This window comes from Equus przewalskii, chromosome 7 (genome assembly GCF_037783145.1).
Source record: "Equus przewalskii isolate Varuska chromosome 7, EquPr2, whole genome shotgun sequence".
NCBI lineage: Eukaryota > Metazoa > Chordata > Mammalia > Perissodactyla > Equidae > Equus > Equus przewalskii.
Window position 1 is genome coordinate 38,243,397 of NC_091837.1, and position 18,271 is coordinate 38,261,667.

Genomic DNA, 18,271 nt, shown 5'->3' on the forward strand with positions numbered 1-18,271 from the left:
TAACTTGGAAAATAAAAAAAATAAAAAAGCCTATCTTAAAACATCACATAGCTCCACAGGAGGGAATAAGATTCTTGTGTTTTTACAAATGAATCAAAATAAAGTACACATCATACAAAGGAAATAAATGATACTTAAAATAGTTATCCAAATATTAAGAAAAAATTTGTTATAGTAATGTGTGTGCTATTTTGCACATGCGTTGACTAATAAGATATAGTGGCAATTCTAGTAACTAATGTAATTTTGAGGAAGTGATGAATATAAACAATATTCTACGATGTCAGCAGAAATATGTTACACAAGTATCTGTAATTTCTATTAATGACAAAGTCACAGCTACAGGTAATACCACTGTGGTACTGCGGCATTCATAATTAAAGAAAATGTGAACTTCCACGTAGAAGTCAGTGAAAAGGAAAATGTAATTTTTTCCCATCTATGTTGATGAGCCTCTGAATTTTATCTACAGAACACTGTGAGTCAGCAGTGCCTAGGTTAAGATATAACGACACAGCAAGGAACTCTCAAACCAAGCCTATAACTTTTCCCCCATCCATATTGCCTCAGATCTAACACTCCACTCTCAGTTCACTGAAGTACATTTTATTCTATATTCTAGGGTTATAAAAAGTCATCACTAACTTAGGAGAAACAAACTACTGTGTATCTGATTTGCAACTCAGTGAACCCAAGAATTATAAACCAGTGAAATAATTTTCTAAGTTTCCATATACTCTATGCTTGTTTTCCCATTTTCTATTACATATGTCAAAAAACGAAAACTTACCAAAGGCAACCTTACTTGACTGTTCTTCATGTACTTTGCTGCATGTTCATAGTCATCTACCTTATCAGAGGCAAGTCTGGAATTCTCATTTGCAGGATATGGCTAGGGAAGCAAGTGAAATTCCTAGTTAAGATATTACATTGAAATTTACAATTCAGAATGAAATACACTAAATCACTGAAATAAAATAAGACAATAACCCCTGAGTATTACTTCAGGAATACAAACTACACATACTTTTGAAATATGAAAAAAAAATGAGTGGAGGGAATCCTCTCTTAACAAAGCAGCTCTTATGGTCAACCTTGATCATAATCATAGAATATTTACTATTGGACTAATCTGTACCATTTAATCACCACCAAGGACCACTTAGCAGCAAACACTTGCATCTCCCTGACTCCCAGTCAAAGGCTTTTTCTGTTACAACACAAAGCTGAAGGAAGGTATTATCAAAAGAGCTGCAAATTAATTTGAATATTATGGCAGTTTAATAGCCAAGGAAAGCATGACTAGCAATTAGAGAGAATACAAATGAAAAACTCCAGTCAAGAGGGAACCCTGCAAGTTCAAGAAGATAAGAAAAATAATCCAGCCTCCAAAATATAGGCAGTCTCCATATTTCCACAGGAATCTGAAAAAGGGCCATAAAAAAATGCTGGTTTTTTTAGGGTATACTGGCCAAATGTTTATTCAAATTATCTCAAGCACTATTTTTAACCCCTTTTAAGTAATATCTCTTTATATTATCAAGAACAGTGCTTTGTAATACATGTAAATTTTAATAAATTACATAGACTATTTAATATAACTACCACCTACTCTACAAAGGTTATATATTCTTTATACTTTTCTTTGTCTTATTACAACAAACCAGATACCAAGGAACCACTTTAAACCTAGAGCTCCCTGACGAATTTTTAAGAAAATGATCCAGAAATGTCTACTTTGCTATCTTCTTTTTTCCTTTTCTTTATAAATATCCTACAATAAGCTGAGGAATTAGAAATTTAGCTGTTTGCTGTTTAAAAAGCATTTGGCTTTTTGGACTTCCATACTGTTACCATTAGCAACTTTACTTTTTATTGTATCTTAACACAAAGGATATAAGTAAGAAACACACTTAGTATCACTAAGCTTTTATGAACTTTCAATCCCACATCTGGTTTCTATCACATCACAAACCTTCAAAACTTTAATTTGAAAGTCTGCCAAACTATTCTGTTGTAAATTTGCTCTTCACTTATCAGTGTAAGACTCCTCCATGAGATTATTTGCCTGTCCCTGGACATCTAGTTTCTCTCCCCCTATTGATCATTTTAAAAGACCAACAGGCCAGCCCGGTGGCGCAGTGATTAAGTGCGCACGTTCCGCTTTGGTGGCCCGGGGTTTGCCGGTTCAGATCCTGGGTGCGAACATGGCACCGTTTGGCAAAAGCCATGCTGTGGTAGGCATCCCACCTATAAAGTAGAGGAAGATGGGCATGGATGTTAGCTTAGGGCCAGTCTTTCTCAGCAAAAAGAGGAGGATTGGCAGCAGTTAGCTCAGGGCTAATCTTCCTCAAAAATAAATAAATAAAATAAATAAATAAATAAATAAAAGACCAACAACATATGATTATAAAGCTGCAAAACTAACTTCTTTCAAAACTTGCTAAAATGTACATCCTGTTAACTGTCTCCTCTTAAAGCAGTTACTTTTCCAGAACTGTTCCCAGGTGAGAAGAAAGAAAACAGGTGTGAGGACTTTATTAACTACAGTTCCTTGGCTTATGTCTTTTCATCTTTCCTTCCCTCTGCTATGATGCTCCAGATCAGGGCAAAACTTTACTGGTTCTATTGCTGAAACCCTGGGCCAGCTGAAGGCTGACAGCTTTAGGAAAAGACTTTTAATAGCAAACATCAGAAAATAGATGCATTTAAATCTCCAACCTGGACTAAGGCAATAGCATCCTGACTGTTCTTTCTGCTCTCGGCTTAACATCCCTCCAAAGCATCCTCCATACTGCCACCTGAGTGACGCTCTCACTCTTGTTGGGTCATGTCCCCTCCAGCTCAAAGTCCTTTACAGGCCTGTAAAAGTGACTTGGTGAAGAAGTAGGAAAAACTAAAGGACTTTTTCAAACTACACATTAATACTACTCATGTATGTCCTCAGAGAGCCACAGAGAAAGGTCACATCCTCAAGGATGGTACTAGGGAAGAAGGAAGAGTGGAGAACCACAGTGCTAAAGAAACACTGAAAGTTACCAGCACCTCCTCAAAACACTCCCTGCTCTTTCCTGGGTCTCTGCCTTTACTCTTACGGTCTACTTTCTGCCCAAAAGGCCCTTTTATACACTCACTGCACTTTAAATATTTCTTCATTACTGCGATTCTCACATTGGACTGAATTATTTGCTTGTATGTTTATCTCCTTATAATATACCATAAGATCCTTGAAGGAAGCTGACCCATCTTCAGTATTTACTGAGCACCCACCATTGAAAGTTTCTGTACCAACTAGGTGCTACAGAGTCTAATTATAAATAATCTGTGTAATTTATATAAATACTGAGTGTCTACATGGCCTTGAAAGAAATCTCAGAAACAGCCAAACAAGTTTACCATGACCTTCCATTTTTACACCTTTTCTAAATACTTACCTCCAGGGCCTGCATTCGTTTTAACAGCATTTTATTTTCGTTGTTCTTAATCTTTTCTTCATAGAATTCCAGAAATGTTTTTTTGTAGACTAGTTTCATATTGTACTTCTTCGCCATTCTATCCAAAAAAGATTATTTAATGAAAAGGCTTCCAAAATATTTGCAATTCCTCAATAATTTACTTTCTACAAAACAGTGACATCTTCTGGGCTTAAATATAAAAGCTACCATCTCCTTTATAAATTCACAATAGGATGATGCAAAATGAACGCAGAGGGGCCGACCCCGTGGCCGAGTGGTTAAGTTCACGTGCTCTGCCTCGGCGGCCCACGGCTTTGCCGGTTCAGATCCTACGCGTGGACATGGCACCGCTCATCAGGCCATGGTGAGGCGGCATCCCACATGCCACAACTAGAAGGACCCACAACTAAAATATGCAACTATGTACTGGGGGGATTTGGGGAGAAAAAGCAGAAAAACAAAAAGTAGATTGGCAACAGTTGTTAGCTCAGGTACCAATCTTTAAAAAAAAAGAAAAGGAAGAGCAACACACCAATAACCATGCCTCTAAGGAAACACGCATTCTAAAACTAATGGGTCACAGGTAGCGCTCTCTATCAATGTACGTAATAAATAGGTCAGGAAGTAAAATGAAAAGCTGTGAGATGGGGACGAAGTGCTGTAAGAAACACTTTTCTATTGATTCCATTTTGTTTAACTTGATCCCTCACAGCAGCACGGCAAATAGCTGCCAATTTCCTTCTTAAAATATTCTCTGACACGATACACTATTAATTTTTTTTTTTAAGATTTTATTTTTCCTTTTTTCTCCCCAAAGCCCCCCGGTACATAGTTGTGTATTTTTAGTTGTGGGTCCTTCTAGTTGTGGCATGTGGGATGCCCCCTTAGCGTGGCTTGATGAGTGGTGCCACATCCTCGCTCAGGATTCGAACTGAGCCTGGGGCCGCCGAAGCGGAGGGCACGAACTTAACTAGTCGGCCACGGGGCCGGCCCCCTACACTATTAATTTTTATCCTACATCTTGGACTGCTGCTTCGCAGTTTGTTTTACAGGTTTCTCTTACCCAAGTTCTAAGTTTTAAGGTTCTGAAGAGTCTGGCCCAGAGCCTTACTCATTTTCACTTCCCTGATGTTACATGGAAGGCTAACAGCTACCTGTTGCTCAACTCTCTCTTGTGTCACACTCATTTATTCCACCGCTTCCTAGACGCCTCCACCAGGATGTGTCACAGGCATTCTCTAACTTTCCACTTCCATATCCAAGGCTGAACCCCACTAGACTGTTCTTCTGCCAAGTTTTACTATTTCAGTAAATCCATCTTACGATTCCTGCCAGAAACCTCAAAGTTCTCCATGCCATCTCCCTCTCTCCTATGCCCACTGTGTTCAACATGCCACTACGTCCTCTCCATTTATCTATAAAATGTACTCCAAAGAGGTCCACTTCTTACCCGTTCATTGGCCCACTGTCCTGCTTCAATCACCATCACCACTAGGCTGTGCCAGTTTGCTTGTTTCCCTGCTTCTGTTCTTACTCTCCTTTAATGAATTTTCCAACTGCAGCCAGAGTAAGCCTTTCAAAAACACATCCACGTCACTTCTCTCCTTTACACCCTTCACTGGTTCTCCAACACACTCAGAACACACTTCAAAAGCCTGTAATATGGCCTCTGAGGCACTCATTTATAAAGAAATGCTGCCTCGACTCGAGCCACTTGGGCTCTGATTCCTTAAGACCCACTCACAGTGGCTTTCCTTTAGCTCCTTAAGTAGCCAAGCTCTTTCCCACTTCAGGGCATTCACACATATTGTCCCTTATGCCTGAACATTCTCTCTTCCAGTCTTCAACTGGCCGACTCCTAGTCATCCTTTAGATGTTGACTTAAACATCACTTCTCCACAGGTGGCTTCCTTAAATCCTCAATTACATTAGATTTGCCTGTTATACTGGGTTTTTTCCCTCACTGCATTTGTCAATGTTTATAATTATGTATCTGTAGGCAACATGAGGGAGCATGAGGGAACATGAGGCAACATGAGGGATGATTTCAGGAAGCAGACAGAGGAGGAGAGGAAGAAAGGGGAAAAAACTCTGAGAGGGAACATGAGAGGGCTTGTGAGGTGACAGCTGAGGAGAGAGGGTGAAGGGAAACATTTGAGGGCCACTGGGATTTGTATGTGAGAGGCATATGTAAGGCAAGATTCCCTGTAATTTGAATTAGCCCTCTTTAGGGGCCGGCCCGGTGGCTCAGTGGTTAAGTGTACACGTTCTACTTTGGTGGCCCGGGGTTCCCCGGTTCGGATCCCGGGTGCAGACATGGCACCACTTGGCATGCCATGCTGTGGTAGGTGTCCCACATATAAACTAGAGGAAGATGAGCACGGATGTCAGCTCAGGGCCAGTCTTCCTCAGCAAAAAGAGGAGGATTGGCAGCAGTTAGCTCAGGACTAATCTTCCTCAAAAAAAAAGAATTAGCCCTCCTTAGAAAGACAATAGGAGTAAAGACAAAAGTGTCTTCTATTCCAAGCAGTTCATTTTCTATCACAAATCTCCAAAATAAGCCCTTAGAAATGAATCTAAGTTTTACACCTAAGAAAGACCATAATTACAAAGAACAGAGACTCAATTTGATCAATTTGAATAGGTTTGCCTTATAAAAGCGAAGTATACTTTTGTTGGGTTTAATGAAATCGTAAAAGGGCATCTCAATAATCCCTATGCATTTCCAGATTCTGTTTCACCGAATGAATACCTGTTTCAATAAATACTTTTTAAAAAAATTTAGATGTTAAAGTGATGACTCATGACTACCATCATTAGGCAGTTTAAAGTACAAAAGATTACTGCTGCTTGCTTAGCATTTAAAAGCACTTCCATTATCTTTTTGGGTATACTCAAATTACCAACTTTGACAACCAAAAACACCAAGCCAACATACTAAACATATGAAACAACATACTCAAAACGTTTATTTAATTTCTTCTTTTATAAAGTTGAAGAGCAATAACACTTCCCAAAATTTTACTAATTTTAAGGAAAAAAAAGATTTAAATTTTTCAATTTTACAGTTTATAAATAGTCCATGGTATTTTCCTCATGTTCAGTCACATGCTACTTAATTTTCTCACATCATCGTATAAAATTATGTATTTTAGAACTCCTGAAAATCCTATACTCATAATTTTACAAGCTAACAGACACACAATTCAAATAACCACCAACCAAAAATAACTAGAAACTATAGCTCTTCTTTTTCCTCAGTGAATTGAAGACTTTTGATTTTAAAAAGTAGGAAATCAAGTTCAGCCAACTGTGACCTGGTCTACATTTAAGTTGACTCTTCCACTCTGTTATCAGGGAAACTCCCAAGGCCAAGATGTCTCCTAAGGCCTTGAAGCCCCACCTGATGAAGCCTACCCCAACTTTCCCTGTGTCTATGGTTTGCCAGGACTCCTAGGAATTCAGGTGCATGAGTGAATACATTCCTGAACCAGGGTTTTATTATCAACACTGCCTGTGAGACACAGGCAATTTCAAAGATATAGTGAAATGTCAAACAACTTTCAATCCCTGTCAAAAGGAGGATCTGCGTTTTATGAATAAATCTGTGATTTATTCATTTTATATTACCAACGCTACTAGCAGTTACTTTAAAAAAAGAATCATCTGTTATTTGCAATGTCAGGTACTTTCTGCCACAAGTTGAAGACAATAGGCTCCCTTTCTTACCTACAGGATAAAATAATTCCAGGAACGAAAGAAAACTAAATAAGTAAGGCTGTAAGAGACCTACGGCACCAACCCTGCCTTTGAGGTTAGTCTTCTTTTCAGAAGGCTGTACCTTTTCTTTAGGTCCCGTTTAAAATAAGGACTAAATAGAAATACTGATTTTTTTTCCTTTTCTTTCTGTCTTAAGGCAAAAAGAGAATAGTAACAGATTAATGACATTCTTACTCATTTAGCAATGGAAAATAGACCAAGAATTCAGGGACGTCCACAACACCTTCCAAGTTGAAGTCATATTTGCAGCCAAATAAAGGATAATCTCCTTTCTTCTGAAATTTCACAGTATATATTTCATTTCCAAATGATTCTGTTTCTGAAGCTTCAAGACGTCTTCTATAAAGGTTATCCCCAAACCAAAATAAGTAGGTTAAAATTATTAGCTCAGACTTATTTCAATGAGATTAAGCGTGTAAAAAAAACTACATGATGCAATTTAAAAAAGACACTTGATTAACTTTTTAAGTGGATTTGAGCCACTTTCCAGAAGCAATATACTAAAAGATCATTAACAATCTCATTAATAAAATTAGGCTGGAAGTAGGTTTCACTATCACAACAGCTGGTTACCTCTGCCCCTGTATGTGGATCTGGAGCTTGTCTAGCACTACAACCTCCAGCTCAATGTAACATCAATCTCCAACTTACACATCAAGACGTTTTAAAGGTTCACCTGAAAAATCTGTTTTTTGAACTTAAATTCTGAATACCGATTCAAATATACTATCAATGTGCTCAGCCCTTAGAAGATCAACATAGCATGTTTTATAAAGTCTATTTCTGATAAACATTTGCTACTTTAAAATAAGCTTAATTCTGAGTACTTTATAAACCACAGAAGTACTTACATTAGTTCAAAGCTATTGGGAGTGGTGCCAATAAAATAGCCTCCAGGGCTCAGTCTCTCACAAGCATTTCTGAGCAACATGTCAGCCTGCTCATAGGACTCAAATGAGTAATGACAGACAAACTGACAACTGCAGATGTCAAAGCACATTTTTGGGTCTCGAAATTTGTCAGTCAAAAGTTCCTGAAACAAATTAAAGTGGGTCAAGATTTTGAACTTAACTGCAACACAAAAACTTTTTAGTAAATTAATTTCTAGAATTAGTATCCTTAAAATAAAAGTAGACACGCCCTCCCACCAACCTATCCTTTCTCTCATTATGTATAATAAAGGTCATAAAGAAATCATTCTTTCATTCTGGTTCAACAGAATTTGATTCCCATTTTCAGAGTACTTTTAAAAAAACTAGGGATTCTGAAATCATGAGAAAAAATACATCCATCAAATATGACATTTAAGAGTTCATCCTTTTATTTGGCTTTACTTGAAAGCTAAACTAAAATGATATTGCACAGTAACTTGGGTTACAAGAAAACACAAAGCTGTCCTTTGGGACATTTTTTAAGAACACAATTAAGTGTTTTTAAAGGTTTCTAACCTTCTAGCAGTATACTATCACTTTTCCTTCTCTACTTTCACAACTGCAAACAAAATGTGTAGGATTAAAGGTACCTCTAATAGTTTAATGAGCTAACGAGTCAGACAAACAACATAAAGTTCAAGGTAAGACTTTCACCATTCACGTCTCTGTAGTTCTTAAACTTCACAGTTGTGAAGAGATTCAGAAACAGGTGGAAGGTAGAAAACACCAGACTCTGATATGTTGGGAAACTACTCTAATAAATTATAAGGTGAACAAAACATAAGTTCAATTCTATTTCAAAATACTGGAAAATAAATCTTGTCCAACAGAAAAGCAATAAATGATTCCAAAAGTTCAAGTTATTAAAAGCAAAGAAATTCCCAGAAGTACTCAGTGGGTCATTTAAAGAAATTTATCATTAATAGATTTTCTAGTTGAAACTGAAAATACACGTCGTAAGGTTTTTAATGTTTCAAAGCACATTTTAAAAAAATGAGCTGATTTTTAAAACAAAGCATTTATCCAAATGGAAAATATAAAAAATAAATCAAGCTAAAAAAAATCCTGTACCTTTGAACAATCAGCAGTTATAAATTCTGCATTGAAAATATATTCATTATCACGACAACGATTTTTCATGTCCTCATACCGCTGCTGACACTGTTTGACAGAAACATCAGCGATATCTGCAAGGAGGATGGGTGTTAGTAACTGTCAACAAAGACCCACAGAGATAAAATATAAATGCAAAGATGACACACATCTAGACATTAATCGCAACTGATAAACTCTGGCATGAAATCAAGCCTTAGTACAAGCAAAAAGCTTCTATTTCCTTCAAAACAAAAGACAAAAAACTCTTTGTTCCAATGCAAATGCCTTATTATTTTTCAAAAGGAATTAAAAGCTTTCTCAATAGGTACCGATAACAGAAAAATTGTATCATGATTTTTAAATGCTTATTCAAAGTTAAAAGTAGAAAGTTTAGATTCCAATTTGAATTATAAAACCTGACACTATATGCCTACTTTTGAAAATATCACGTTTATATTTTCTTAATAAAATGTTATTTGCCTTTTTCCCTGTGTTGAGATTTGCACTGACAGTGCAAAAGCAATGCTGGGTACCATGGTGGCACCTTATCATGAGTACAAGATAGTAACATCACATGGTACTGGTAATTCTTGCTATATTCTTCACCACTATACACTAGCATGAAAAAAAAAAGTCAATTTCATTTAAGAATGTCCTTGACTGAGCAGTAAAAATTTTATTACATCTTGGCTCTTGAATACATGTCTTTTTAATATTCTGTGTGATGAAATGGAAAGCAACAAAACATTTCTACATAGTAAAGCTTGAACAGGACTGGTGTGACTGGATTGTGAGCTACACTGGCCACTTTTTTCACAGAAAATTGTTTTCATTTGAAAGAACCACTGACAGACAAATTGATTATCCAGACTTATAATCTGGCAGATATTTTACTGGAAATGAACAAAGTGACCCTGTTACTTCAAGCAAAACAACAGACAGTATTTGTTACCTATGATAAAATTTGAGCTTTCAAGTGAAAATTACAATTCTGAAAAACGTGTACCTACCACCATGGCCTGGGCATCTTCTCAATACTTAAGACTTTTCTGAATGGTGGTGACATTAAACAAATGTGATTTCTTGATGTCAACATTTAGAAGATCTGCATAACTTTAGTGAGCATTATTTTCCACATATTATTAAATCTTGCAGGGCAAAAGATCCATTCAAAGTGCAAGATAGATCAATGGATTTAAATCTAACAGAACACAAAAAATTCATTGATATGGTTTCAGATTCCACATGGTAACTGACCTTTAGGGAACTACGACTTGCCAAGTTTTGATGTAGTATCAAAGACGAATATCCTCAATTATCTGAAAAGGCTATTAAAATATTCCTTCATTTTACAACTACTTATTATATAAACTACCACAACATATTGAATGCAGAATCAGTTGTGAGAATCCAGATGTCTCCTATTATTCCAGACTCTAAAGGGATTTGAAAAATATTTTTAAAATGCCAGTTGTCTCACTACATTTTATTTTTTAATGAATTCAAAATATTTTTAAAATTCTCAGTTTTAATTTCTATAATTAATAGATATAACCACATACAGAAAAGCTTTCTGGGGTCCTCGGTCATTTTTAAGAGTGTACAATGGTCTAAAATAAAAAACTTTGAGAAGTGCTAATTTAGGCAATACTTCATAGGGGGTGGTGTGCACATCCTATTATTCGTGACATTGGAAAGAACACGACATCTGCTTGTTCCACTTCAGTGTTAAGACTGACCAGTGGGTTCAGGTGCTTGATTAACTCAGTCATTAAGTTCCTATCAACATTTCACCTACTGTTTTAGCATCTTTTTATGATTGTTGCTTAGATCTATTATTTCATCAAGGGTGGAAAAATAGCGATTTTCATTATTTCTCCTGCATTTATTTATTATACTCTTTCAATAAGGAGGAATTTCCCTTTTCAACCATTTGTTTACCTTGAAATACATAGTTCATATAGGGTGGGCAAAATAAATACTCAACTCTCCTGCCCCCACTTAATTTATGAATTTCAGAATAATGAGTAAGTTTCCTAGCAACCTCCAAGGGTGAACAATGAGATTTTTGCCTTTATTTGATGTGGTTCAATCCACTGTAATCACTAGTCTTTTTTGATGATGAAATTGTCCTATCTCCGGCAAGAGGAAGCCTTTTTAAGTATGTGCTTTAGACATGACTCCAATTATTTTTCTTTGCTTCTTTCCTTTTAGGAAAGACAAGTTATCCCAGGCTCATTAACCATATTATAACACCATCAGTAAAGTCTCATAACTCGTTTAAAAAAATATACCCATTTTGTGTGCAGCCTCCAGATATCTTTTTGGAAGACATTTTAGTGTCATGTTGACAATGAGATCCTTCTTATTCTCCATTTACCTGACCGACCACAAATTATACTTTTCCACACCATTATTTATCTTACCAGTACAAACTAGCTTGTTAATTCTTCCCTTTTTCCACTTGAGCAAATCTCCACCTTTACCACATCCCAGGTCCAAAACAGTGATATCACATTTTTTTTTCTGTCGCACCTTTTCTAAAAATTCCCCTAAAAGAGAAATAAGTCATAACAAATTATCTCTTCTCCATTTTTCTAAAGCATAAACTGTTACCCCTAATAACCTACTAACTTCTGCCTGACATATAACATAAACTACTACCACACATTCATTTATGTAATTAATTCATAACTTTTGATAAGCTAAAATATGACTTTTTGATAAAACAGAATATGACTAACAGTTAATTAACTTGACCCTGTAGCTTTAAAGATGAAAGAGTATATGTCTGGTACTTAAGAAAGTTAAGACAGGTATTTGAAGGTTACTCTAGAATTTGATTCAACATTAAATAGCAGGCATTTTAAATTTTAATTAATACAAGAAGACAATATTTGTGGAAAGAGAAAAAAACAATTATTCATGATTTTTTGTAGTTTTCTCTTTCTAAAGCTAAGTGTTCAGCTAAATAAATCAAAATAATTATGGGATCATACAATTGCTTGATTTTCATAAAACCTGTAAGGTTTACCCCAAAAGAAATACAAGAATTAGTCAAAAAGCTATACATACCTCCTATTTTTACTATAATCAGAATTCCTAAATACTCTGAAGTAAAAATGGGATCTTTTAAAATTTATTTTATTTTTCCTTCTTCTCCCCAAAGCACCCTAGTACATAGCTGTGTATTTTAGTCATGGGTCCTTCTAGGTGTGGCATGGGGGATATTGCCTCAGCATGGCTTGATGATGCACTCAGGATCCGAACCAGTGAACCCCTGGGCCGCTGAAGCAGAGTGTACAAACTTAACCATCTGCCCACGGGGCCAGACCCCAAAATGGAATCTTTTATCCTATCCACTTCATAGGTGGCGGTGTGTATGTCCTATTACTCATCACACTGGAAAGAACATGACTTCTGCTGGTTGGGACACTTTTACCCTAATCTATCAAATCACATTAATAGCCAATGGATAATATCAGTAGGTCCTCATACATCAATAGCCAAATGGTTCAAATATCAGTTAAAGGAATATTAATATTCTTAGACAACCAAAGTATTCAGCAATTCTAAAACTTGGTACAATACTGAATCCTAGATCTACTCTTCCTATCTTTATTACTCTGAGTTTAACTCTTTTTTACTTCATGTGTGTACTATTTTGACTGCTGGAACATTCTATATAAATACTTCTACCTTTCACTGTCTATAGAATCTTAAAGTAATTTCGACAGAAGCACAAGCATTCCGTATGTAACTTTCTGCTATGACTCTTAAGAAAACAGCATAAAAAATAATACTGAAAGAGTGAAAAACAACAATAATTATAAAATCTCTTTATTTCCACACAGTAAGACTAATGAGAGAGGACATCATTGTGAAATTATTCAAAGATATCTTTATCACACTTAAGAATAGTACTCAACTAGTCACTGAGCTCTAAGCACCAACAAGAAAGAGAAAATGAATGACAAAGAATGGGTATTGAGAAAAGAAAGTAAAAAGCCATACGGGGAGCTTGGCACAGACCAAACTGATTACATCAGCTCCAGAAAGACAGGTGCATACAGCAAAGCACCCATTGAGAGCTGCTGGAACAGCTGAAGAAGCAAATACCATGAATATGCTCAGAGAAATTTTTGCTAAGTCTGACTTAAGACTTTTTAAAAACTACCTGTTTTCCTGATTATAAAAATAACACAACTAACAATATGGAAAATATGGCTGAACTTAAAGATATTTATTCAATAAATACATGAATATGTGAACGAATAAATAAATACTTCAGAAAAAATACCTAATGATAAGTTATCTGCAGTGTGAGGATGATGAGGAAGAGAAAAGCTGGAAATTAACTAAGACTAGGGTTCCCCTTTATCACCACTCTTATTTAACATAGTTCTGGAGGTCCTGGCGAGAGCAATCAGGCAAGAAAAAGGAATAAAAGGAATCCAAATGGGGGGGAAGAAGTGAAACTCTCGCTGTTTGCAGACGACATGATCTTATATATAGAAAACCCCAAAGAATCCATTAGAAAACTTTTAGAAGTAATCAACAACTACAGCAAAATTGCAGGGTATAAAATCAATTTACATAAATCAGTAGCATTTCTATACTCTAATAACGAACTACCAGAAAAAGAATTCAAGAACACAATACCATTCACAATCGCAACAAAAAGAATAAAATACCTCAGGGTGAATTTAACTAAGGAAGTGAAAGACCTATACAATGAAAATTATAAGGCTTTTCTGAAAGAAACAGATGATGACATAAAGAGATGGAAAGACATTCCATGCACATGGATTGGAAGAATGAACATAGTTAAAATGTCCATTCTACCTAAAGCAATCTACAGATTCAATGCCATCCCAATCAGAATCCCAATGACATTCTTTACAGAAATAGAACAAAGAATCCTAAAATTTATATGGGGCAACAAAAGACCCCGAATTGCTAAAGCAATCCTGAGAAAAAAGAACACAGCTGGAGGCATCACTATCCCTGACTTCAAAACATACTACAAAGCTACAGTAATCAAAACAGCATGGCACTGGTACAAAAACAGGTGCACAGATCAATGGAACAGAATTGAAAGCCCAGAAATAAAACCACACATCTATGGACAGCTAATCTTCAACAAAGGAGCTGAGGGCATACAATGGAGAAAAGAGAGTCTTTTCAACAAATGGTGCTGGGAAAACTGGAAAGCCACATGTAAAAGAATGAAAATTGACCATTCTTTTTCACCATTCACCAAAATAAACTCAAAATGGATCAAAGACCTAAAGCTGAGACCTGAAACGTAAGCCTTCTAGAAGAAAATGTAGGCAGTACACTCTTTGACATCAGTATTAAAAGGATCTTTTTGGACACCATGTCTTCTCACACAAGGGAAACAATAGAAAGAAAAAACAAATGGGACTTCATCAGATTAAAGAGCTTCTTCAAGGCAAGGGAAAACAGGATTGAAACCAAAAAAAAAAGCAACTAACTGGGAAAAAATATTTGCAAGTAATACATCCGACAAAGGCTTAATATCCATAATATATAAAGAACTCACACAACTCAACAACAAAAAATTAAACAACCCGATCAAAAATGGGCAGGAGACATGAACAGACATTTCTCCAAAGAAGACATACGGATGGCCAACAGGCACATGAAAAGATGCTCATCATCGCTGATCATCAGGGAAATGCAAATCAAAACTACACTAAGATATCACCTTACACCCATTAGAATGACAAAAATAACCAAACCAAATAGTAACAAATGTTGGAGAGGTTGTGGAGAAAAAGGAACCCTCATACACTGCTGGTGGGAATGCAAACTGGTGCAGTCACTATGGAAAACAGTATGGAGATTCCTCAAAAAATTAAAAATAGAAATACCACATGATCCAGCTATTCCACTACTGGGTATCTATCCAGAGACCTTGAAGTCAGCAATCCCAAAAGTCCTATGCACCCCAATGTTTACTGTAGCATTATTTACAATCGCCAAGATGTGGAAGCAACCTAAGTGCCCATCAACAGATGACTGGATAAAGAAGATGTGGTATATATATACAATGGAATACTACTCAGCCGTAAAAAAGAACAAAATCGTCCCATTTGCAACAACATGGATGGACCTTGAGGGAATTATGTTAAGTGAAATAAGCCAAATAGAAAAGGACAATCTCTGTATGACTCCACTCATATGAGGACTTTAAACCTGTGGACAAAGAGAACAGATTAGTGGCTAGCAGGGGAAAGCGGGGGTGGGCACAAAAGGTGAAGGGTTGCACCTACAACACGACTGACAGACAATAATACACAGCTGAAATTTCACAAGATTGTAACCTATCATTAACTGAATAAAAAATTTTAAAAAATTAAGACTAGGGTTCAAAGATTATCTTAAAAGTCTAGACTAAAAGTGCCATTAATAACTACCTTAAAAAAAAAAGAAGCTGACACCCACTCAATTACCCTAGCTGACACCTGGCAAAATCAAATAAATCATACTTTTGTTAATAAAACATGAATATCGGGGCCGGCCTGTGGCCGAGTGGTTGAGTTTGTGTGCTCTGCCTCAGTGGCCCAGGGTTTCGCTGGTTCGGATCCTGGGTGCAGACATGGCACCGCTCGTTAGGCCACGCTGAGGTGCCGTCCCACATGCGACAACTAGAAGGACCCACAACTAAAAAAAAATATATACAACTATGGACTGGGGTGACTTGGAGAGAGAAAAAAAAAAAAAGATTGGCAATAGTTGTTAGCTCATGTGCCAATCTTTAAAAAAAAACAAAATGAATATTAAAAACAAAAGTGAGAGAGAAAATATTAAAATGTGTTTGAAATAATGAGCCTAGTTCTCACTCTTTAATACTTGTCAGAATGGATAACCTATCTTAAAAAATTAGTAAATTATCATCAAAACTAGTAGAAAGTACCCATAATCGGCACTCGATTCTTCCCAGTGTACTCAAGAAAGCGTTCTCACTTTTCCTGAGTGAGGATGACTTTTAAAAAAACAGAAAACCTTATTGTGAAAAGCTTTAAAATACACTGGCTTTTAAAAATTCTCTAAACTCATGTGAGAGACTGACTACTTAATGTACTAGATATACAAAGTAATAAACATATTCCAAATCATATTTCCTCCACTGACTTCCATTTTAATTTCAAAGCTGAGTTTCCATAGATAAAATGCTGGCTCCAAAAAGTTAAATGTCTTCATCAATCCTCAAAGTAAACTTCTCTCCAGACACCGTACAACAAAAAAAAAGCTCAATGGATAATCAACACACAAGACCTTTACCCACTCATTAAAGGCCTTGACATCAAAAAGCATGGCACCGCCCATTTTCTTAATTTAATGGAACCTGAATGTTTAATCCAATAATATGTCTTTGCTCCAAAACTATTAAAGTAAAATATGATAATTACCTAATAGCACTAGGTAATCTAAATTCTAAGTATAAAAGAAGAACAGTGCCTTTTGAAAACCTTATTAACTTAACAACTTAGTATCAATTAAACATTCATTAATATACCATGTAGTCAACCAAAAGTAAATATGAAAAGAATTTCCATTTTATGATTTAGTTTTAGTTCTGGCTCCAGTTTTATAAGGCTAAGGTTTGATAATTACATGACTAGGAATTAAAGACCTAGTAGCTCACTGTATGATTAACCACTGGGGATTTAAAAATGAGACATAAGCTGAAATAAAAAATTCCAAACTACAAATCAAAAACCAATCATACCAATGAGGACACTTTTCATCCAATTATTAAAGTTTCTTAGGTAAAAAATACGACTTTGGCTACGCTTCTCCAAACCAACTTCCTGAAGCTCATTGTAGTGGGCGGCCACTGCTGAGCTGTGTCCTTCTTCCAAGCTCTGAAAATAAGAAAATGGAATAAAATCAAGGATCAGAATAGGGCAAAAATAAGTCTAAAAGAGTATCTGACCTATATAAGGATAAAACACTACTGAAATTGGTAAACTTCATTAAGCAACGGCATTAACCACAGAAATCTCACTAACTATAATCAGACATAAGACTTGTTTTCCCCTATTCTCTATTTTCAAAAACACTTCTTAGTTTAAAATTTTCATCTTGATCTTTCATCTATATCATTTTGGCACCAATGTCTTATTAAAACCAGTACTCTTCCAGAGTTCTGATCTATTCAATACAATAAATGTCAGTCAGTGGATGGGGTTCCTACAAGAGAATAAAATAGGAATGTCACATTTATTATATTATTATAAAATTGTTGTGAGCATTAAATGAGATAATATACACAAAGGGATTAGAAGCCAATAGGCTATGTTCAGTGTCACTGATTTCTATTATCATTTGCTATTAACCTAATTCAACAGTTTCAATTTGTGCTCCCTACCTAAGACCCTAGGCATTCTGCAAAAATGCCATGGTAGCTAAAGGGCTTCCCATCCCCCTACTTGCCTGTTCAACCAAAGTGCTTCATCTTTTACCTATTTTACATATTAGGTTTAAGATTTTCACTTGAAAAAAGGATTCTGATGCTAGTAAAATTTTAAAATCTACATATATAATTCAAGCTCTTCTCTTCACACTCCACCAATAACAAATGCCTGGGCTATCTGCCACTTTCCTCTTCAGGGCTGATGGCAGAATTTCAGTCATTCACTGAAGTACTGTTCATCCCTCCAAATCTAGATTCTGCCTCAGATTCCTTCATGACATGATATTCTCAGATGAAAATGACTTGCTGTCACTTGCTCTATAACATCCCTGCTAAATATCAGGCTTTTGCATGTTCTTAGCTAAAACTGTAACTACCCCAAGAAGAAGCTGGGAACAAGAGTTTAAGGAATTACATTAAGAAAACAATGTAAAGCTGGGTATGATTTTTGAAATTCATCATTTTAAGTGATAATCTCAACTACTTCAGACACAAAAAAGGAGATGAACACCTAATAAAAAAGGAAAAAAGGTAAATCATCTGGACTTTATCCTCTGTCTTTT

The 18,271-nt window shown here is 36.0% G+C and overlaps 1 protein-coding gene across 2 annotated transcripts in view; it reads right to left on the reverse strand.

Annotated features, from left to right (window-relative positions):
• RNMT (RNA guanine-7 methyltransferase) overlaps positions 1-18,271 on the reverse strand; it is a 30,532-nt gene that overhangs the window by 8,553 nt on the left and 3,708 nt on the right. For both annotated transcript variants that reach the window (XM_070629509.1, XM_070629508.1), the window contains exons 3-9: positions 17,022-17,157; positions 11,689-11,814; positions 9,239-9,354; positions 8,087-8,268; positions 7,410-7,574; positions 3,435-3,552; positions 791-892 (exon numbers count right to left, since the gene is read on the reverse strand). In XM_070629509.1, the coding sequence (XP_070485610.1) occupies positions 791-892; positions 3,435-3,552; positions 7,410-7,574; positions 8,087-8,268; positions 9,239-9,354; positions 11,689-11,814; positions 17,022-17,157 (945 nt within the window). The remainder of the gene's footprint in view (positions 1-790; positions 893-3,434; positions 3,553-7,409; positions 7,575-8,086; positions 8,269-9,238; positions 9,355-11,688; positions 11,815-17,021; positions 17,158-18,271) is intronic.